This window comes from Arvicanthis niloticus, chromosome X, assembly GCF_011762505.2.
Source record: "Arvicanthis niloticus isolate mArvNil1 chromosome X, mArvNil1.pat.X, whole genome shotgun sequence".
Classification (NCBI taxonomy): Eukaryota; Metazoa; Chordata; class Mammalia; order Rodentia; family Muridae; genus Arvicanthis; species Arvicanthis niloticus.
The window spans coordinates 47,988,756-48,011,774 of NC_047679.1; the positions used below are offsets into that span (position 1 = coordinate 47,988,756).

The following is a 23,019-nucleotide window of genomic DNA, read 5'->3' on the forward strand; positions in this document are numbered from 1 at the left end:
TAAAATAAATGGAACTCTTACATAGTGCTAATAGGAATGTAAAATGATATCATCATTTTGAAAAATAGTTTGGTAATGCTTAACAATTTCAAACATACAATTATTCTATGGGCTACCAATATTGCTCCTGGATGCTTATTCTAGAGAAATGAGAACGTACTCATCCAAAATCTGTATACAATGTTTGCAGCACCTGATTCCATAATTGTCCCCAACTGGAAACAATATAAATCATCCACTTAAATGGTTCAAACACACACACACACACACACACACACACACACACACACACACACACACACACACACACACAATATGGTATAATATTCAGCAATAAAAAAGGCCTCTATGACAAGACAGTCTCAAAGGCTGCATACTATATGGATGCATTTTACATTCTTGAAAAGACAAACCTGTAGTGATCAGAACAAATTTAGGATTTGCACAGACAGTGAAATGAGACTGGTTTGTGATGGAACTGCTTTGTATTTTGACTAATGGTTGTAGGTACAGGAATCTATCTATACGTTTGGTATAATTTGCAAAAGCACAAACCGCTACAGATGTGAGTAGGCTAAAATGGTTGTCCACCAAAGACAAAGTTAGCCTTCTTAATGATTTAAGACCTCAAGGTAATTTCAGATAAACAGATTCAATGACTGTTAAAATGACTACTTAAATAAACTTTCGAGGTTTTCTCTATCCTTATGAGCCACTGAGAGGAAGTAATGAGTTGAAGAAAAGTTTCTTTCCCAAATTGAGCTATAAAATCTATGAGGCCCCAATGTAAACATTAAAAGTTTTTTCCTCAATATTCTTTGGCAGAATTGTCCTGACAATTTCATTTTATATTCAAACCAATTTTTGTCACTTTGCGAAATAAGGAAGCTACTAACTTGCATGTGTACAGCTCTGAAACTTACAGCCTATTTAGTATAGTAGTAAATAACATACCCCCTCCCTAAATAAGGGCCCTCATACTCTACTGTGACTACTAGGAGTAGTTACTTGATTTTATCCATTTGCACAATACAATATGCTACAGTAAAGTGTATATCCATATACACAATACAATATGCTACAGTAAAGTTTACAATGAAATTTGCTACAGTAAAGTTTATTGTAAATGATAAAATATATATTAAAAATATAACCAAAATACCCCCTTAAACATAATATTTATTATAGCACTAACACAAAAATAAATATGAAAACTAAAATAGCCCACATTCTTACTAATGAAGCTAATCATTAATATTAATATTAATATTAATATTCTTAATATTCTGATTTTTTCTAATTATTTTTCAGACATAGATCTATATAGGTACATCATATTTTTATAACATAGTTGAACCAATTTTAAGCAAAATTGTTTCCTTGTTTTCCCCATTAACATTTCTATGTCTTTAATCTAACAAAACATTGTTTCAGTTCACTGCACGTTATACTATTCTGGTGATATGCCTTTGTTTAGCAATAATTGATATCTGAGATATGTAAGTCACATCCATTTTTCACTATTATAAGCAATTACTCATCAATATATTCCTGCAGACAAATTTTATTTTTTTTTTTCCTTTTTAAAATTTACTATATAGAGTTGGAAGTATATACATGATGTCTGTGTGTGGGCATATATTTCCATACATGCATGGAAGCTAGAGGAAGAGGTTGGGTGTTCTGTTCTGTCACTTCTCACCTTATTCCTTTGACCCAGGGTCTCTGTCACTAAGCTCAGAGCTAAGCTGGGCAGACAGTGAGTCTTAGTGATCCTCCTATCTCTGCCTCATGTGGTGCTAGAGTTATGGGTATTCGGGTATGCATGAGACTTTTTTTTTTTTTTTACTAGTTTTGTAAATTTGAACTCGGGCCCTCATACTTGCACAATAAGTGCTCTTAACCCACTAGGGCCATAGCTACAGTCTCAAAGGGTACATTTTTTAGGACAAGTTGCTAGAGCACTAGTAAAGTTCTTGAACCCACAACTAAAAACCTGTAAGTCTTTTCCATTGGATTTGCAATTGTACTGACGGTGGAAAATTTTATGTATATAATAAAATGTCTGGTGTGCGAGCATTAATAAAAGCAGTGGCTACAAATTATACTATTAGCTTTTGCATTCCTTATCACCACACACTCACAATACCTGATACATAAGTAAGCTAGGTTCATTTAGCAATACCATTCACTCAGAGAGCAGAATCTTAGTAAGAAGTTCAATTCTACATTTGTATCCCTTTTATTATCATATGTAAAGATACAGTAGTTGTCTCCAGAGGAAACACTTGTACAACTGTCTGAGTTGGGAACTGAGCTAACTATTTTGTTCGGAGAAATCCATTTTTACCTGAAAGAGTAACTGATAGATAAACTATGGTTATTCAGACCTAAGTACCTAGCAGACATTTCCTCACTTCAAGTGACATTTCCTGTCACTTCAAAAAAAAAAAAAAATCAACTGACAATATTTGTTACCAATAAAAAATCCCACTGTTCAATGCATTTCTATTGGAATATTAATATAGTGCCCCAATATTTAAAAGCTTTTATAATGAGGCTGATTAAAATATCTGATTTTCAAAAATTGCTTTGTAAGATGTAATAACATTTGGAAAAGAATTATAAGCCACCTAAGCAATATTTTCTAAATGATCCACTCAAGGTTTAAGACAAAGTAACATATTTAAATCTATTATAACACAAGGGGCTGGCTCAGTCAATAAAATATTAACTGAAAGTAGAAATATACAAATTTGATCCCCAGCACCCATGTAAAAAAGCTGAGCAGAGTGGTATGTGTTACTGTAATCCTACCAGTGGAGAGGTGAACATAGAAGGATCCCTGGGGCTTGCTGACCAGCCAGTCTAGCTAAACCAGTGAGTTCTAGGTCCACTAAGAGAGCCCTTTCTCCAGAAAAATAAGGTATAGAAGTTAATGAAGAAAATAAACCCAACACCGAGTTCTGGCCTACACATGCACCGGCATACATGTGCATGTGCACCATGTACACAAGTATGTATCTATATGAACACATATACATAGCTACCCCCAAACACTTAATAAAAACCTACTTTGGTATAAGACTTGGTGTAGTGACCCCCCCCCCCCCACCAAATGATGTCAGTAGTTAACAGAAAGGGCTAATAAAAACATGCTTCTTCTTTTCCCAATGACATTCCTGTGTAAAACAAAATTTTCTTTACATACCAATAGCAAATCACAATATGAGATGCTGAAGGAGATGTGAGAATTCAGCTATCTTCTAAGACAGGTAAGAAATAAATTTTAAAAATATATAAAACAATACAACTGTCTATATTAGATTATTTATGAAGCTATTTTTTTTCCCAAAAGGGGCTTTTTTTGAGATAGGGTTCCATTATGTAGCATTGGATGGCCTGGAACTTATAATTTAGATACCGAACTTGGCTTAATCTCACAGGAATACTGCTGCCTCTGCCTCCCATGTACTAGGATTAAAACCAAATGCTACCAATATCCAGCACTTAAAAATTATTATATTTTTATTTACTCATAAAAATTACTCATAAAAATTCATACTTTAGTGCCTTGGTTTTAATCTAAAAACATGAATTCATATTTAAAAACTCATTAGCATCTTTAGTATTTTAGGAATCTACTGGGGTCCTAAAGATGAAAAAGTTTGAGAAATATTGAGCTACACTACAAAAAAATTCTTTTTTGTTCCTTTTTTTTATTGGATATTATATTTACATTTCAGATTTTATCCTGTTACCCCATTCCCCCCACCACCCAAGAACCCCCTATCCCATCCCCCTCCTCCTGCTTCTATGAGGGTGTGCTCCCACCTACCCCCCACTCCCACCTCCCCACCCTCGAGTGTCTCCCCACGCGCTCAGTGTTCAGCCTTCGTGTGACCAAAGATCTCCTCTCTCACCTATGCCCGACAAAGCCCTCCTCCCCTACATACACAGATGGAGTCATGTGTCCCTCCATATGTGCTTCCAGGCTGGTGGTTTAGTCCCTGGGGAGCTCTGGTTGGTTGGTATTGTTGCTCTCCTCATGGGGCCACCAACACTTTCAGCTCCTTCAGTCTTCTCTCTAACTTCTCCACTGGGAACCCTTGATCAGATCAATGGTAAGCTGTGAGCATCTGCCTCTGGGTATGTCAGACTCTGGGGGACCTCTAAGGAGACAGCCTTATCAGGCTGCTGTCAGCATGCACTTCCTGACATCCACATCAATGTCTACCTTTGGTAACTGCACATGGGATGGATACCCAGGTGGAATGGTCTCCAGACAACCCCTCCTTCAGTTTCTGTCCCACACTTTGTATCCATATTTGCTCCCTTGGGTATTTTGTTACTCCAAGTCTTAGAAAGTCTTCATTGGGCCTTTCTAAAGCAGTGGTGCTAAAACTTCCTAATGCTCAGACCCTTTAATAGAGTTCCTCATGTTTCTATATTATGAATTGCAATGCCAATAGCTGGGGTTTCTGATGGTCTTAGGCAATCACTGTGAAAGGTACTTCAACCTCCTGTTGAGATCTGGAACATCACTACATCACTAAATGGAAAGCTGGAGTTGAAAGTCTCAACTGCAGTCTGCATGGTCTCTAAATCCTGAAGTATACATATAAACATAAATCCTGAGCAATGTCAGTCTTAGTTTAGTCTGTAGCCTATTAGCTCTGGATCCTGAGAGTTACCTAGCAAATCATCTGGGTTTTCAGTAAGACCTGAAAAGCATCCCTCCAAGAACCTGTACTGCCTGAATGAGAAGCCCTTTCAACAAACAAGATAGAGCACCAATTTGAAAACTTGTATCGGCGGCAGCCATCTTCCAGTTAACTCGCCAAAATGACAAACACAAAGGGAAAGAGGAGAGGCACCCGGTATATGTTCTCTAGGCCTTTTAGGAAACATAGAGTTGTTCCTTTGGCCACATACATGCTTATCTACAAGAAGGGTGACATTGTAGACATCAAGGGAATGGGTACTGTTCAAAAAGGAATGCTCCACAAGTGTTACCACGGCAAAACCGGAAGAGTCTACAATGTCACCCAGCATGCCGTGGGCATCATTGTAAACAAGCAAGTTAAGGGTGAGATTCTGGCCAAGAGGATCAACGTGTGGATTGAGCACATCAAGCACTCGAAGAGCAGAGACAGCTTCCTGAAGCGGGTGAAGGAGAACGACCAGAAGAAGAAGGAGGCCAAGGAGAAGGGCACCTGGGTTCAGCTGAAGCGCCAGCCTGCACCACCCAGAGAAGCACACTTTGTGAGGACAAACGGGAAAGAGCCCAAGCTGCTGAAGCCCATTCCATACGAGTTCATGACCTAGTGTGCAAAAGAGAAATAAAGGACCCGACTGCAGAGCTTAAAAAAAAAAAAAAAACACTTGTATCATGGCACAAAATAAAAGCCACAGAAATTTCTGAAGGTGCTATTCAAATCAGACAAGTTTTAAACCAAGAGTACAAGTTATATACTGCTTTACAAAATGGTATGTTGATAACATGGATATTGGTAAGGGTATATGGTAAAGCCATCCTTTGCTAAGCTTAAAACAAACCAATACTTATCCATTAAAATAAAATAAGTGCACTCAATTTCCATCGTGTGTGTGTGTGTGTGTGTGTTAGGAATTTTTCTATAGTGCCTTGGAAAAGCAATAAAGTAATTCTTTCCTAAACAGACATGAGATTATTCCATTTAATGCAAGACTAGGCTAGATAGCATCATCTGGAAATTTCTATCAGCAACTATCTATAAAGGTATGATTTCACTTGTGGGTCATAATATACATACAAACCAAATATGAAAGACAACCATTGCATAGAGTGCTTGCTTCCCATTCTGTTGACATACTCAGCAGAAAACTGATAGTTCCACTTTGCTCCTTGAAGTCAAAGAGGTCAGTGGTGTGAAAATCTCACTTTTGAAAGGTTAAATGAAATCTGTTCTGGGTCAATCTCTTATGTTACTACAAGATAGCAGCTATAGGCAACTGGAGTTAGACTCTAAGTTGAGTTTTCCCTAAATTGACCATGTTAGAAAAACCAAACCAAAGAAAGGAATTGTACTATTTTGGCATATCAGTTTTCTGGGTTTCCCCAGTTGTTGTCATATATTTGACAATTCCTATGGCATTTCCTCAGCATTTCAAAAATTCCTCAATTTTCCCTACAGAGGTAAACTGCATCAGGTGTTGCTGAAAGTCAAGGTTCAACACAAGTGGCCTAGCCTGCTGCTGAGTGGCCATAATCAGAATGGACAGTTTTTAATGTTTATTCTATTTGAATCCCTCCAAATGTGGTATAAAACTCCTATTAGTTCCGCAGGATCATGTTCTAGTTTTGAGCCTATCAAAATGAATTGATGCCATCAGGTTATGATTAAATGAAATAAAAACTAAAGAAACTACAGATGAATGCTAATTATTTTCTAAAAAGTCAAGTGGCAAGTTTTATCTCACCGTATTTGCTGTAACTCTTTTGCAGTAGCAAACATTATCCTATGATTAATTTCTTGTTTCTGGCATGTTTTAGAGGATGGGGTAATCTATCTGTGTTTCACTTAGATTTGTGCAGTAATAAATTTTCTTCCCCAACTATCAAAAAAGCTCTGTTTATTAGTTTTACTATGTGGACACCCCATGAAGATACACCAAAATGTTATAAGCTAGCTTGACTTATTTAAATCTAAGAAAAACCAGCCATTCATAAATAAAAGCATCCCACCTGTCCATCAATGGGTTGGGTGTTAGAATACTGGCATGTCTGGTGTTCATTTATGTTTAACTTACCTATCAAATGGTGTGAAACCAGAAGAAATAACAGTTCTCAGGAAGTTCTTTTTCATTTTAATAAGATTTAAGATGAGTTTTATGGATTCCTAAAGAAAACACCTCTCTTTAAGCACCATTGGGCAGCAAGTATTGGGCTGCCCATGATGCTGAGTTTTTGAGATAGATATCTGTTGCTTCTATGTTGCAAGCCTTTACTACTACTTATAATTATGCTGTTAGCACCTTTATAAAGAAAAACAAAGCTCAATTTATTCTCTCTAAATGTTCTACATATAAAGAAACAAATAAATAAATAATTCCCCTACTGCTTAAAGTTTAAACTATTTTGAACTAATATACCTGTGATACTACTGCATATTGCAACCTATAACCTAAAAACTATCAGCCCACATCACCACAGGTAAGAAATGAGAAATTTTGAGGGTTATTGAACACTGAATATTTGCAGCAGAATAGCAGAGAGTTACTGAATGCTACAGCATGGCTCTCAAACAGATCCATTGTACAATAGCATTCCACAGAAACAAAACAAATGAAGACAATGGCAACGAGTATCCAGTTAGTAAGTAACACATTTCCTGGGGTCGAAAGTGAAAAGCTGTTCTGTCTTGCATTTATTAGATTTACTTAATTTCATCCTGTGGATTCCTCATAAAATCACTCTTGCCTAAGCATTGCTAGGTACCATAAATAATGTTCGCCCATGATGCTAAATGAGTGTACATTTTTATGAACAAATAGTTTACACAATATTGTATTGTGGCATCAAGTTTTCGATAAAAGGCAATTTCAAGTCAATCTTGGGTGTAAGAACAGCATGCATGATGGCTCATATTAATACTCTGGGCATCACTTTTTGAATTCCTCATAAAAATTGGCCCCAAGGAAATAACAATGTACTTCTTCCACAACAATACAATAAGAAGTAAAGCAGAGAAATAAAGAGATCAGCTGTAACAAGAAGAATAAGCTAGGTATCTATCTCACCTGCCCCCACCCATCACCCCCATGTTATCCAGTTAGGCATAGGACTTCTCTAGCAAGACAATAAAAGTATTATACTTAGACAGGCTGCCTATTCTGCATCATAACAATATTTGTGGGCACTGATACTTTGCCACATACTTGGCTTGTGGACAAAAAATTAACGCTACTGAGATGTGGATAGGCGTTTATTGAAAGCTGCAGTAATCAATAATGTAAAATACAAAAGAAAGGATGCTTTCAGGTTCTTAAAATAATTGTAGAGTTGTGTTAACTTGATATCAAGTTTGTACATCACAAAGAAGCCCTCTTGTCAGTGTAACAGTATGAAAAAATAATTTACAGAAAATATTAAAAATACTAACCTTTGTTTGTCCCTTGGTTACCAAGCATCAAAGAACACCCACTGTAAAATGAAGGGCTGTGGCAAAGATCAGAGAGATAAGACAGAAGATATAACCCCTGTCCTCAAAAGGCATAATTCAGGAATATTCTAAGATTATAAAGCCTAGATACAATTTCTAAGAAATTACATCACTAATTCTGGACCTAGCAACTGATCAAGGGCTACCAGATTAATAGCCAGTACTTATCTGTTCATTTTTTTTAGATGGAGGGGAAGTCCCATGTGGGGTTAGCAATATCTCAACATTCAAAAATAATAGCAAAGAGCTCTAAGAATGTTCTTCTGCAGGTACCTAGAGGGACAGGAAGAGTGGTAAAGAAACACACTTTGCCCTATTCAAACACCTTAAACAAATGAGGACTGGGGAACACATTTGAGTTTACCCAGATCACTGGGTCTGTCACAGGCTCCACCTTTAGAAAGGTTTGACTCTAAGTAAGTATTCAAATAAGGGTTCAATTCACATAGGAACTGACAGTAAACGGACACACCATCTTCTTCCTAGGTACTAAAATAGGTTGAATTTCCCACTCATCAGCAAGGCATAAGGGTATGTTAACATTTCAATCTCAGATTCACTTTTTTGGACAGTTGAGGAGAACACTTCAGAAATCAACCAGCTAAACAAACTTCCCAGCAGTACTTGACAGAGCTACACCTATTCTTCCCATTTCCAAAGCAGTGGAGAATTAATTACCAGTTCTATGGATCTATTGTAAGTATAATAGACTAAAGAGCTATCACAGACACATTTATTGTAAAAGCACAATCCCAAGAGTGTCTAGTGGAGGGCCAAAACGATTAACACAAATGCTTTGTCAGATCAAAGATAAAACCTGCACCGCCCAATTGAGGAATGAATTAGAACAGTGGGTTATCTTTCAAATTAACCAGGGCAGTTAGTGAGGAAAATTTCATGAAAGTGTAATTCTTAGCCTTTGTGAATCCACACAGCAGGCATTCTGCCAGCTGACAAGATGATGAAATTTTCATGCTTAAAAAAAGCCCTCTTCATTTCCCAATTTAGATTAGCTAGTTCTTCTCTCCCTTTGTGTGTGTGTGTGTGTGTGTGTGTGTGTTAAAAATTTAAGGAAGGACATGTATCAATTTTTCATTCTAAACTTGAATCTCAAAAACTATTCTTAAAAGCTTAGAGATTAATCTGCCTTCTTATGATTAAAAAAATATATCAGTTCAGTATGAACAGAGTAACAAACACAGCTCAAAGCATGAAATCAATTTTGAATTAAGGCTTTTTATGCTATGTCATTTTCAACATTTCACCAAACTTTGAAGTAAAATACAAAGTTGTCTTTCTTCTAAGCAAATTAATGCATAACTCAAAAATGTTTGCTCAGTGTCTTGTAAATCTCTATGCACTTGAAGGTTTGTAAAGTTAATGGAAATGAGAATTCCAAGCCTACACTCATTGCTGTGTAGAAGGGGAAAGGCATCTCCTACTACTAAAGGAGTCAGTATTAAAATATTATGATGTGTTGTAGATTGGTAAATTCTGAGATCCATACATTTGTAAAAATGTTACCATCACATTTCCTCATCCAGTCAGGACCACTTATTCACAACTGAAAAGCATGTGATGCATTTTTTTCTAAAGCACAAGTGATTTAGAAGTATACTTTGTGATTTTAATTTCTTTTCTTGGCAACCTGATTTCATAGTAATCTAAAACCATGTTCCTTAGCAGGTTATATGGTTTGGTCACGTGCCACATTCCAGCTAACTTTCTTCCAAGATCTTCCTTTCTAAGAATCACATCTTTTCTTGGTGTATATTGATTTCTCTTGCTGTAATTCTAAGACTAAAATAAATATAATGATACCCTTAACTAAAGTTCACAAATAAGTGCTTCTTCTGTTCAATGAGTGTTTTTTAATATTGCAAAATATGAAGAAGCCATTTTGGTAACCTGCTTCAGAGAAAAGTCATTTAATCTCAGTATTTTATCTCAATATCCTTTCAAATATGCCTGCTGTATAAGTATCTAGATAGATTGCCATTAATTATCAGACATCACACTGAACAGTGTCACTTGAGACTTGGTTAACCAAAAAACTCAATATCATACCCTTCTGCTGGCAAACATTGCATTATGTCTGAAGACAACAGAAAATAGAACTGTCTCTCACTTACTTTTAAAATCCCTTGTTCATTTACAACTTCGTTGTGAGACCATGAAAAGAAAGGATGGAGTTACCTTTCTTCCATCTGGTCACTTAGGATTAGGATCAGAAAGTACAAAAGTTTCTAATTTTGAAAACCAACAATTCTATCAATCTTTAACCACAAGAGTAACATGTGGATATTTTAACCAGAAATAGCTTAAGTCAATCAAGAAAGCAGTTAAGTGCAGAAAAACTTTCACTTGCTTGTTTCAGAGAAAGTTGGTAGCTAAGAGAAAACTAGGGCTCTAACGACTTCATTTTAAATATCTGGTCTCAAAAAGTAGATTATTTAGATTAAAAAATGCTTTTGTAACTAAAGCCATTACCATTACCACCACCACCACACACCGACATGAAATTAGATTACAAATTCATCTTAGAGTTTGGGCACATTCTAATTATATGGATCATTTTTCTTCCTATTCTCAACTTAGTCAAAACAGATAGCTCCTTGATACAGAAAGAACTGGATTCATTGCTTTCAGCATTAACATTTCCATGGTGAAGCTTTGATAGACTAAACACAGATGGAAAAGTCAGGATTTGTCCCGAGTCAAGAATCACACTTTGCTCAATAAGGCCTGGAAATGAGAAGCTGACTAGTTTTGATTTGGGTTCTTCATGCTAACTAAAGGTCTACCGTTTCATGAGCTGAGTGTTTCATGTACTGTAGAATGTGACCCCACAGATAACCTTTATTTCCATCCAGCTCTTCAGTAAGTCCAGAACAGCTTTATTCAATAAAACTTTGCAGAGTTTCCCAAACTATAGTCATAATTATTATTTAAAAACAGGCAAACCTACTTACTTTCTTTAAATGTAAATACAAATTATTCCTTGCTAAATCACATTGGGACTCTGTGTTCTCATTCTTCATCTTAATGATCTAATATCCATTTTTATATTGTTATTTTTCTTACTATGTGAAACATATGTTTCAAATTACTTCACATATGTTTCGAGGAAGAGGCTATGTTACATCTTAATTATCAAGTAAGTAGAAACTATAGAATAGTAAAGTCATGGGTCTTATGTAATAGTACTTTAACATTTTTGTAAATATCTTGTCAACACAGCCTCTGGTTTTGTTTTTAGAAACACGGTTTCTCTGTGTAGCTCAACACAGCCTTTTAAAAGATATAGTGAATTTTTAAGTGACAGAAAATTTGTTTAAATGACAAATGATATGACACACAAAGGAAACAGAAATGTACAGTCTTTTTAAATTTTAATTTTTAAAGAGAAAAAATGCATTCATCTGAAATGTGCTCAGAAAACAAAACAAAAATCAGAATAAAAGCAAAGATAGCTTACTACTCTTCTGAGATTTTTATTGTGCATATATAAAAATAAGATACTCTTTGAATCTCAAATTGCGCTTCAATTTAAAAGACAGTTCTTTTAACGTCTTCAGAAAACTAATCAAACTTTCAATCTTAATACTCTTCAGTAATTAAAGAGCTATGACATTTATGAGAAAAATCAAAGTTTTTAATCACACCACTAAAATAAAATTTAATGCTTTGAGCAGGTGACGTAGCTTAGTTGGTTAAGGCCTTATCACCAGACCTGATGGCCTAAGTCTGCTCCCTTGGAATCAATTTGATGGAAAGAGAGAACCAACTCCCTCAAATTGTCACCTAAGCTCCATACAGGCGTCATCCTTACCACCCCCCCAAACATACAAAAAATAAATAAGTAAATTTAAACAAATTTTAAGTTACCGTGTGTCACATTTCATTACTAGTACTTTACTATGGATTTCCTAAGTATTTAACTGCAATAAAAACTATAAAACAATTATTAAATTGAGTGTATAATGTCTTATTACAGATACTTACATCATAGTACTTTTTAATGCAACGTCTAATGTCCATGATCAATTTGTTGCTCAGCTGTACCATAAAGGTCACAGGTGAAGAATTACAATCAACATTACTGCAACGATATAAGCTGGGCTCCAAATCCATTCCCTACAGAACCAGGACAAAGAAATACACAAAGGTCATTACGAGAAAGAATGTTATGCCTAAAACTTTCTTTTTTTTTTTTTTTCTTGGCCACAACACTTATACGTGAGTTTTTAACTCTACTTTATCCATTACTTATGGCTTTACGAACACCATTAGAAATACATAGCATCTATTCTTTTGCTATCATCACAGTGAACTACAAAGTCAAAGGGAAAACCAGGAACTCACTACTTTACATTCTATGTGAGAGAGGCCTTACAGATAAGGTCATTTCCTCTTTGAATACCAGGGAAATCATGTTGCCAAAAATAAAGATTATTTTTAGAGACACTGATCAAAACTTTTAATTTGCAGTCATTCATTACAAACTTGAAGACAAAGCAAGAACCCTTATACAACATTAGTTTGCTGTTACTGCATCAACTAAAATTAGGCAGAGAAATCTAAAACATAAAAGGACTGTACTACAAAAGCAATAAAGCAATCTCATTTATCATAAGATTGGCAAATCTAAAATTCCTGTGCTTTACAAGAATTAAAATTATTTGGGAAAGGATGATTCAAGAGGAGTATAAGTCTGGCAGAGTAACTATTAGCAGTTGGAGAAACATTTTATTGTGTCACAGTTTGTTTTAAACAAAGACAAAACAAATATAAGATAGAGGAAAACTGTTGGGGTTTCTGGAGCATTTGTTTTCCTTCTGGATACTTAAACATCTTGGTTGGTTTCCTGCTCCAATCTGGTGTATAACCCTACCCGACAAGCTAAGCAATTCCAGGTGGAAGAGATTTCAGAGCTTGACATCGGCTCTTCCACAGTTAGCCCATCTGCAAGTCGTCAAGCCTCCATGCAATTAACTATCTTATTTACAGCTGTAATGAAGCAAAACTCAAGGATTTAGCAAGTATTGCTGATCTGTGTCTGCCTCTTCCTTGCACTTGCTTCCAAAAGCTGCTTTGTTTTGATTCAAAAAATGCAAAACATCTGCTGTTTGTCCAAATTAACTTAAAATAATTACTTTTAATTTAGATAAAGAATGTATTTTCCTTCAGTTTCAAGGTTTCAGAGTTCCGCTGCCTACTCATTTGCCAATGGCTAGCACAACTTTTAACACTGCAGTGAAATAAAGTGAATTGGCCAAGTTTCAAGTTTTGATCCAAGGTCAATGATACATTTTTGGCAGTACTCCTCGACAGGAATGTCTCCTTGTGATTTTTTAAAGTCTGATATTGAAAGACCACAAAAAAAGATAATAAAAAGTACCTTTGTGGTAAAAAAAAAAAAAAAAAAAAAAAAAAAAAAAAAAAAAAAAGGTAAGGAGGACATACAAACAAAAACTTTCCCAAACACCTAATACTTATTAATTTGATTTAAGATAAACCCAGATATTGCTCTGTTTTAATAAGTGGGGGGTTGGTAGCAGGAAAACACAGGTTACTAATTAAGGAGTTCTAATAAAAATATTTTGAGATAATGAGAATTTTAAGAGAGTCCATTTTTAAAAAAAGGTCAAGCACTCTAGGAAGGCAAAAACAATTATAAAGCACACTCAATTAAGCATTTCTCAGCAGAAATAAAGTTATGAAAGCAGAACTCACATCGCTAAAATTCGTTAAAGACAAATGGAAACATCTAGATTACCTATATATATTCCGTGTGTGGGGAAGAGGGGTGTTCTCTAAAGTGTAGCAAAGGGCAATCTGTACTGGTTTCCAAACAAAATGAAAGACAGAAACAAAACGAAATAACCAACCGAGCCTTCAAAGACACTGTCATAAATATTTTCAGTTCCACATGAAGGACAAAGGCATTTAAATTTTTCACAATCCTTGTATTTCTCTTCATCAGTTAGCTGTGCTGGACCACCAAGGAGAGCATCATTCTCTTCATCTTTGTGATACTGCTGAACTCTAAATTGAGTGGAGTCAAGTCCTATCAAGCAAAAGAAAACCAAATTTAAAGAGTATTCATTCAAAACAAAATATCCCCAAAGTAAATTCTTGAAAAAGAATGTTTTCCAAGTTTGTATATACACGGGTAAAAACTACTTGAACTCAAGATCACGTGGACTAATTACTTCTCTGTTTATAAGAGAGTATAAATCAAACAAGTAACTAACAACACAATGTAGAAACATGTCACTGCATATACTGGCTCCAAAGCATTTCATAGGATTTTTCTCCAGTTACACAAAAACTCAAATAATTATATCCTGTTGTTAATATATACTCTCAAAATAAAGTGCAACCATTAAAACTGAAAACAGAACAAAAATCCCACTAAAGAAAATAGGTTTGCTGCCATTCTGACTTCAAATGCAGACACAACTGCAAACCTTGATTTCAATGCAGTGGTCGATTTCATCTTGGCTCAATAGTTAACAGTATGTAATTCAGTAGTTATAATTCAGTAGCAGCATCTGAGGTAAAGTTCAACATCATGTTCTCTGTGTGCCTGAAATTCATAAACTTAAAACATGTACAAAATGATGGATCTACATATTTCATAGGTCAAATTTCACTCCTTGGATTTATCAAAGTCCTATATTCTCTTTGGTCAATCAAATGACACATAGTAATTATAAACTTCTTAAGGTAATTGATTTCAGCATAGCAATGTGGCAAGCAAAGAACAATAGATGACTGTGATGTGGAGCCTCAGTTTTCTCACCCACAAAATGGAAGTGTCACCAGCCATACCGTTTTGAACTTCAAATGAGATAATAAAAGGATAAGCCTAGTCCAGTGGTGTTTAATGAATATTAAATACTTAATAAAATCATATTTGATTACAACACAAAGTAGTAAATTGACACAACTCAATCTAGACTATATTCACATGAAACACAGGTTCATGCTACACATGAAGTTAATAACTTGGCTTCATAGAAATTAAAGTATTACCTAATATGACAGCATATAAGAAAAAATTTTAAATATTTTTTCAGAACAATCTATAGAATATGTGATATAAGTTACTGTGACATATGGCAATTGGCCCATGCCAAGGCCATCACTTTTAGTTTACAAGTTATCTGCCTCCTAGAAAAAAAGAAATAAGCAAACTATGGAAAATACATACCCTCATATTTAACGTTCAAGAGGACAGAGGAACTGGATGTGAGAAACCACATTAATAAGTGAGATTATTTGCTCTCTACAGTAACAGATAAATGCACCTAATTCATTAATCTTTAGTTGTGAATACAAGAGGAAATTCACAGAATATGTTGATTAATCTGCAGTTAGGAGTAAGCAGCTATAACTATTCTGATAATTATTAATCAATTTCCAATGCTAATTTTAACTTTAAAGGAGAGGGGACAGGAGTTTTCTAAAAGGCAAGATTGCATAGTTAAAGACAAAGGAACAAAGCCATGCTGGCCTGTATAGGTACACAACCACCCAGGGGCTGTCCCCTAGCCCTCCTCTACCAGCCTTGGTTCACCTGGCACATCTGAGTACACAGATGAATGAGCACACTTCTGCCCGCCCACCCACCTGCCTGATGAGTTAACCAGAAAAGGACATGACCTATTTGCTACTCACAGAGGAACACCCAACAAACGTCTGACTGTGAGAAGAAAAATATCGAGCCTTATGGAGTATCTACTTTAAATGTTGACCTCCAGAAATGACTGTCATTTTCCCATGGCAGTAACTAAGCCATCTGGGCTAGTTAATTACTTCAGACTTATTCTCAGGCTGAACTGTTTCAAGGAAAGAAGCTTCAATCTTGTATTCCTTAGCTATGGTGTTTGATAATTTTTTAGTAACACAAAAGCAAAATAAACTGCAATTAAATTTAAAATATCAAGCATGCAACATTCTTTGTACATGCTACTTTAACATAAAGACATCACTAAACAAGTGGTTTTCTTGAAAGGAAAATTATACATGTAACAGGCAAACTGAAAAAGGTTTACTTGTGTAAAGCTGACATAGTATGCCATGTTTCAAAAAACAGGCGGAGGGGTCACAAATCCTTTTAGAAAACTTGAAAACCCAGACTACAGCAAGTTCCAGACTTACTCAGCACATGAAGTAATTTAACCAAAGACTCACAGACTATTTCAAAGTTTTAGTAAACTTCAGTTTCATGGCTTACACTGGAACTTACTAAAGCTGGCCTCAAACAGGAAAAAAGTATCTGGTGCTGCCACCTAGAGGTAGAGACTTTGAATTTTAAGAATGCAAAATAGACCAGCAGCATAAAACTCCCTTTGTGTGACAACCCAAAATTAAAAGCTGTCAAAAATGCCTTTAAAGCACAATCTTTACCATCACACTTGCCCTGCCTGCATATACGTTCTGTAATTAATATTAAACTGCTCACAGTGTGTAACCCTATGAAAGCTCAGCAAGAGATGTAAAACTGAATTCCAAATTCTTTTCCTCTTCTACTGACAGCTTTCTCTGAACAATTGGTTTATAGAAACAAACTTTTAAGTCCTGTTTGAGAAAGGAAACTTCTACTTCTACTAGACTGCCTTTAAATAGGTGACTTGAATCATTTGGTCAGGCAGAGAATACAAAAGGGGGTAACTTGAGTGGGCTTTGGAAAACTAATTGTCTGGCAGAAGAACAGCTGTGGTTTCCCCACAATAACTAGAGATAATGTATGCTTTAATTCAATCCCGAAACTTGCAGTGATCAAGTCACTTGTGCTGAGATGGGAAGGACAGAGAGGTAGTAGAATGAAATTAAAATACTGTCATTTATAATTAGAAAATTTCTAGGATCTTACATTATTTTGGCAACAGGATCAAAGCTCTCAGTTTCAAAGGCATATTTATAGAAAGAAGCATCAGAGGCACTGGGTGGGTGAGCATGGCAGTACAGTTTTTACTTAATATCACCAGTCATAATCACACAATTTAACACATAATTACTTTTTCTACTATTGTCTTTTTAAAACACTTGTACACTACAATGTTTGTTTATGTCTCCTCTCAAATATTTAAACTATTTCTAATCAAGTCTTGTTTATCTGAGAAGTATCATGATGTATTTGATAAAATATTTTTCTCTTCTTCCAAAAAAAAATATAAGGTCTCTTAATACAACTGCAAATAACTAGAATAAGGCAGTTAATTCCATATACTCATGCAAGTGAGAAATGGGAAAATGTGTACAGATGAAATTCTAATTGGGAAAAGGAAGTAACTGGTACCCACAAGCAGCTGTTTGTAATAAGAGTCAGCAAGGATACTAGGGATGCCAATTAATAGACTTGCTAGTGCCATTCTTAAATTAGAAAATCATCTTAAGTAAATCATTTTCTTTTGCATGAATCTAGGCTTATAAGTATCTGACCTTATGCCAGACAGTGGTGGCGCACGCCTTTAATCCCAGCGTGTGGGAGGCAGAGGCAGGCGGATTTCTGAGTTCTAGGCCAGCCTGGTCTACAGAGTGAGTTCCAGGACAGCCAAGGCTACACAGAGAAACCCTGTCTTGAAAAAAAAAGTATCTGACCTTACTAGAAAACTATATATGAAATGCAAATTTAGAATATAAAAAAAATATAGTGAAAATCTAAAGAGCCAATGCTATCTCTATAAACAGCTGTGATACAAAATGCTGAGTTTTATTCTAATAGTCCCAAGTGAAAATTAGGTTAAGGGATATTAACAGCATAATGATCTATCAGCAATACTACTCAGAAATGGAAAAAAGTGGATACCAATACAAGAAACATGATAGATCAAAAATATTACATGAAATTAAAGAAATTGAACATAACAAGTACGTACTATGGAAAGCCATTTACATACGATTATAGACTGGGGAAAACATATCTTTGGTGATAGAAATCAGATCAGTGTTGCTGCTGTAGGAGTGCTGACTGGGAAAGGTAGAAAGATGGAGTAGTCAGAAGTGATAGAAATGTTCTAAAAACCTGACGGTAGAGCAGTCTTAAGACTTTAGACAGCCATTTCTGATAAAAAAAATATGTAACTCCTATTTACAATAATAAACAAAATGTGGACTAGGAGATATTCAAAGTCTATTTCTTTAACCCAATATTTATACTGTTTTGGAAGAGATGGCTCTCCAAAATCTCAACAGCAACCAATTCCTAATGGGCAATACTCATGACTTCAACTCAAAATGTCTTAATGCTACACCTGAGTATGAATTTTAAATTAATGAAATATGTACAGGTTGAGTATGCCTTATCTGAAACACTTGGGACTAGACTTGGTTCAGAGTACAGAGCTAAAATTTTAACATATTTGTACATATATAACAAGATTCTCTGTTGATAGTCTCAACACAAAATTCTTTTACTATACATAAAATCCTTGTATGCATAGCCTACACATAATTTTATGCAATACCTTCAATGCACTTGCATTTTGACTATGAACTGTCACATGAGAGTAGTTGTGACGTTTTCCACCACGTAAATCAGGGTTTTAAGGGGGGAGGAGGTTGGCTGGTTTTATGTTTTTATTTGTTTTCTCTTTTAATTGAAGGAAAAGAACAGTTAGGAAACTATTAAATCATTCAAAGTGGGTAGCTAGGTACTATCATGCCAGTTAGTGCCCAAAGGCTTCGATTGAAGCACTTCAGATTACGGATGCTTACTCTATATAGTGGTTCAGAAGAACCTTTAGAAGTACCTTTATTCCTTCATTTACACCAGAGAATTGATAGAATACCTCATACTAAATAAAATGTGGAAAATAAATAACAGAGCAATGATTACCTAGTTCACAAAAAGCCCTCTGCTCTTCCAAATTAACTAATAGATGTGGTAAAAGAATCCAAGGAGGGTTTAGGCTTCTATTCTAGTAACTTAGATTTTAATAAGTTAGTAATTTTTAACTACTTCCTCTTTCTGATTTTGTTCAAATTATGTTTTTAAGCAATAAAGTAAGTTTTGACATTTGACAGCAAAGAGGAACCAACAACTTTTACCACTGTAACCCTTCCTGTCTTATCTATACATATATATTTAATACACTTTAGGTACCTTAGTATGAAACATTTAGTTTTTTCACTATGTTTTACCCATTTTCCTATTCAAATTTGTATAGTGATGAAAACAAATCCATGACCTGTCACATGATAGGCAGGTGTTCTACAGCAGAGGTATACCCACATCCCTATTTTTTGTTTTCTGTTTACGGTTTACTGTTTTCTTGAGATCGAGTCCATCGTAGTTTGATAAGAATGACTCTTATATTTGAATACTTGGTCCCAAGTTGTTGAAACTATTTGGAAAGGATTAAGACGTATGGCTTTGAGTCTTCAAAAAATTCCCACCATTCTCAATATGCTCTCCGCTCACTCTTACGGATCAAGATGTTCGCTCTCAGCTGCTACTCCAGCTGCCTGCCACCAACCCTTTATTCTGCCATCATAGACTAACCCTTTCAAAGTCTTTATTAAGCTGACTTGGACATAGTGTTTTATCACAACAATAGCAAAGTAACTAAGACAGGGTCTCATTATATATAACCCAGGCTGGCTTTAAACTTTTGATTCTCCTGTGTTAGCTTCCAGAGTGGTAGGATTACAGAGGTATGCTACCACACCTAGTATAAGCAACATAATTTTCATTGTCATTTGGGGAAGACTTAATTTAAATAATCTGTTTCCCATCATTTTGATAACCTTTTATTTTACATCTTTTGGAAACAGACTGTGATGTCTACTAGACATCCTTTCAACAGTGAAATCAACTAATAATCACTTGGCCTGAACTCAACTAAAAGAACCCATAGCTCTATCTCATCTTTGTATTCTTCACAAAGTCTATCATAATGCTAGGCACAACAGGCCTGACATTAAGTTGTTCAATGAATACAAAAATAAGTTAGACCAGGAACTAATAATGAATGGATAATGGTCTAGGGATAGAACCCCAAAATGTAACAAGAGGTTCCCATCGGCTTGAAAATGACAGTGACATAGATATTCCTATAGGAATTTAATCATGAAAAAAAGAAAAAAATCCTTTGACAAACTAATACTTGAGGCACTGGCTAGTGGCATCATTGTTCTACTGTAGCACATGTATTTCATTCTATCCCTTCCTTTATATTTTGGTAGATATATTTCCTCAACAGTGCCCAAACCATTCCCAAATATTGCTTACCCACTACTGCGTTTATTTTTAGAAAAGTACTGGGCTTTGTCAATTCACAAAAACTATCTTCTGTAACATGAGTGCATGTGCTATTTTATTTCATTTCATTTCATTTCATTTCATTGAGACAAAGTCTTGCTATAGAACACAGGCTGGCCCAGAATAACCACCAATCCTTCTACTTCTGCCTCAACAGTGCCAGGATTTACAGTGAAACACCATGGTGACCAGCATGACCAGCTTGTGTGACATTTTACAAAGGAGAACTTTTGCTTTCAATTTTCATTCAGGAACACAAGAGATTAACTGTATTTTGCCTTATATTAAGCAATATTTTCAGACATGAAATTCTCAATTCTACAAATATCAGTAATTTTACAGGACCAATAAGAAAACTGTCCAAGTAAATAATCCTTAAATTCTAGCACTGACTATGAAGCAATATGCCTTATAGATGTTGTAAAACTCATTGCTCATTGAAGGAAAAGATTGATTCTAAGTACAATTATGTATGAAATAAAAATGATTACGATTACCCTTATCACTAGTCTGGTCTTTGAGGAACTGAAGACCATCTGGAAGCTAGAGCACACGTTGAGTATTTCATGCGAAGACTATAAAGAGCTTTCAGTAGAGCTAGAGAGGAAAACCTACAGTCTAGATAACAAAAGCTAAAAGTTCCAAGTTTTAGTGACCATGTTTCCCATAGGGATATTGTATTAGAAGAGTAATACTATATTTTTTCCTATTCACAGATGGAAAAAGAGTAAAATTTTACTTTAAGTCCAATAGCAATAATCTTGCATAGGTTTCAGAAAAATGATACACATTTTATAGTGGGATAATGAAAACCATTAGTTATTAGAACAAATTATTCTCTTTCAATTCAACAGACGTATTCACTCCATTATTTAATAAACTATCCTCTTTCTCCTTTTTTACTAAAATGGCTTTCCCATATAGAACATCTGGCCATGCAACATGCCATCAGACAGACTTCAGGAGGCATCTTGATGGAGGAGCAATACGGAATTTCCAAAGTGAAGCCACAGGATAAAAGCAACACTCGATGCTTGCCTTTCATTCCAAGGAAAGCAGCATAAAGGCATTAGAGAAAGAAAAAAGGTAGTTGAAAAAGATACTTTCAACAAAAGAGACTTAAAAATAAAAAATCACGAACTTAATAATTTTCCTAAATGAAATTATACCATTATTCCTGATTTCTTTGTATTAACTAAAAGGACAAAGTATTAAACTTCACAAAAGTTTCGACACTGTTATACATTTCATTAATCAAAGATAAAAACTGCATTAAAAGCAAGAGAATTATTTTATGTCTGTGATTAGGCAGTTGGAGGGCTTGTATTTTATGTATACATTTGTACACTTCAACTGATTTAACAGTGTTGGTTCACTAACTGCAGTTTTTTACATAAAGAAAACAGATTTAGAATTTTGAAAATAAATTACAGTAATTTTATGCCTATAGCTCGAAACTCTTAGAAACCCCATAACCCCTCACACTCCCCTTACTGTGCCACTACTTCCACATTTCCTCCCTATCCCACTCTAAAAACCACAAACTCAAAGAGAACCGGTAATGGTGGGCTCAAAGCCCCAAGTGAACAGCCACCTTAATTTTTCATGTGGAATGGAGAAATAAAGGGTGCCAATAAAAGCAGTTCCTTAAGAGGACAGAAGCAAATGCCTACTTTGCTGCCTAGTGCAGACTAATGTTTCCTGCTGGTACTTATTAATGCAGAACTTCTCACGAAGAAAGAGGGAACAATAAAAGTCTCAAAGATGTGTTACTGGTAGGGCTAGTAATGGAGAGGACGGGAGAAAAGGAGACACGGGAGAGGAGGGTAGCTACACAACTGACAACAACTTCACACACTGACATTATAAAATCCATTATCGAGAGGTCAATAGAGGAAAAGTAGCTTGGAATGAGAGAATACAGCAGTTTGTCCATGGCTCAAGATGGAGGCCTTCCATTGACTTCAATCAGCTATGAAGCATGAAGAAGGAGCTACTAAAGAACTGTGTTCAAACCATCCCTTTTATACCCAGACAGCTTTCTGAATATGGAGTAGGAATGGGTATTTCACAGGACATGTCCAAGACTGAAAGATGTCCTCTACAAATTGAGAGCACATGAAACCTCTAAAGATGAGACTCATTAATCTTCCAGTAGAGCTTTGCAAATAATTTACTTAAAGTGGATTCATAAAACAGCCAGTTATGATCATGTATATTTAAGTAAACAAATAATAGAGAGTAAAAGTGTCAAAAATTAATTTTTTTTTTTTTAAAAAAAAAATCTGCCTTCTATAGAAGATTGCGGTCCATGGTAGAGTATGTACTCAGCATGCATAGACAAGCCCCAGATTTTGAACCCCAGCATTTAAAACACAAATATGTTCCATGTAATATTATTACCTTTAGAATCAACAAAATCAGTCTAGTTCCTCCCAGTATAACTACTCTTGAAATAACAAGTAGGTGTCAAACCTATCCACACAGGATGGATACATGACCCTCTACTGTCCAGCTCTTTTGACGGAGCTCAAGGCTATG

At 35.4% G+C, this 23,019-nt stretch overlaps 1 protein-coding gene and 1 pseudogene across 2 annotated transcripts in view; one reads left to right on the forward strand and one right to left on the reverse strand.

Annotated features, from left to right (window-relative positions):
* The window catches only part of Pola1 (DNA polymerase alpha 1, catalytic subunit), a 299,315-nt gene that overhangs the window by 137,245 nt on the left and 139,051 nt on the right, over positions 1-23,019 (reverse strand). For both annotated transcript variants that reach the window (XM_076918524.1, XM_034486071.2), the window contains 2 exons: positions 14,096-14,274; positions 12,210-12,341 (listed from right to left, as the gene is read on the reverse strand). In XM_076918524.1, coding sequence (XP_076774639.1) covers positions 12,210-12,341; positions 14,096-14,274 — 311 coding nt within the window. The remainder of the gene's footprint in view (positions 1-12,209; positions 12,342-14,095; positions 14,275-23,019) is intronic.
* LOC117694213 (large ribosomal subunit protein eL21 pseudogene) lies at positions 4,805-5,328 on the forward strand (annotated as a pseudogene).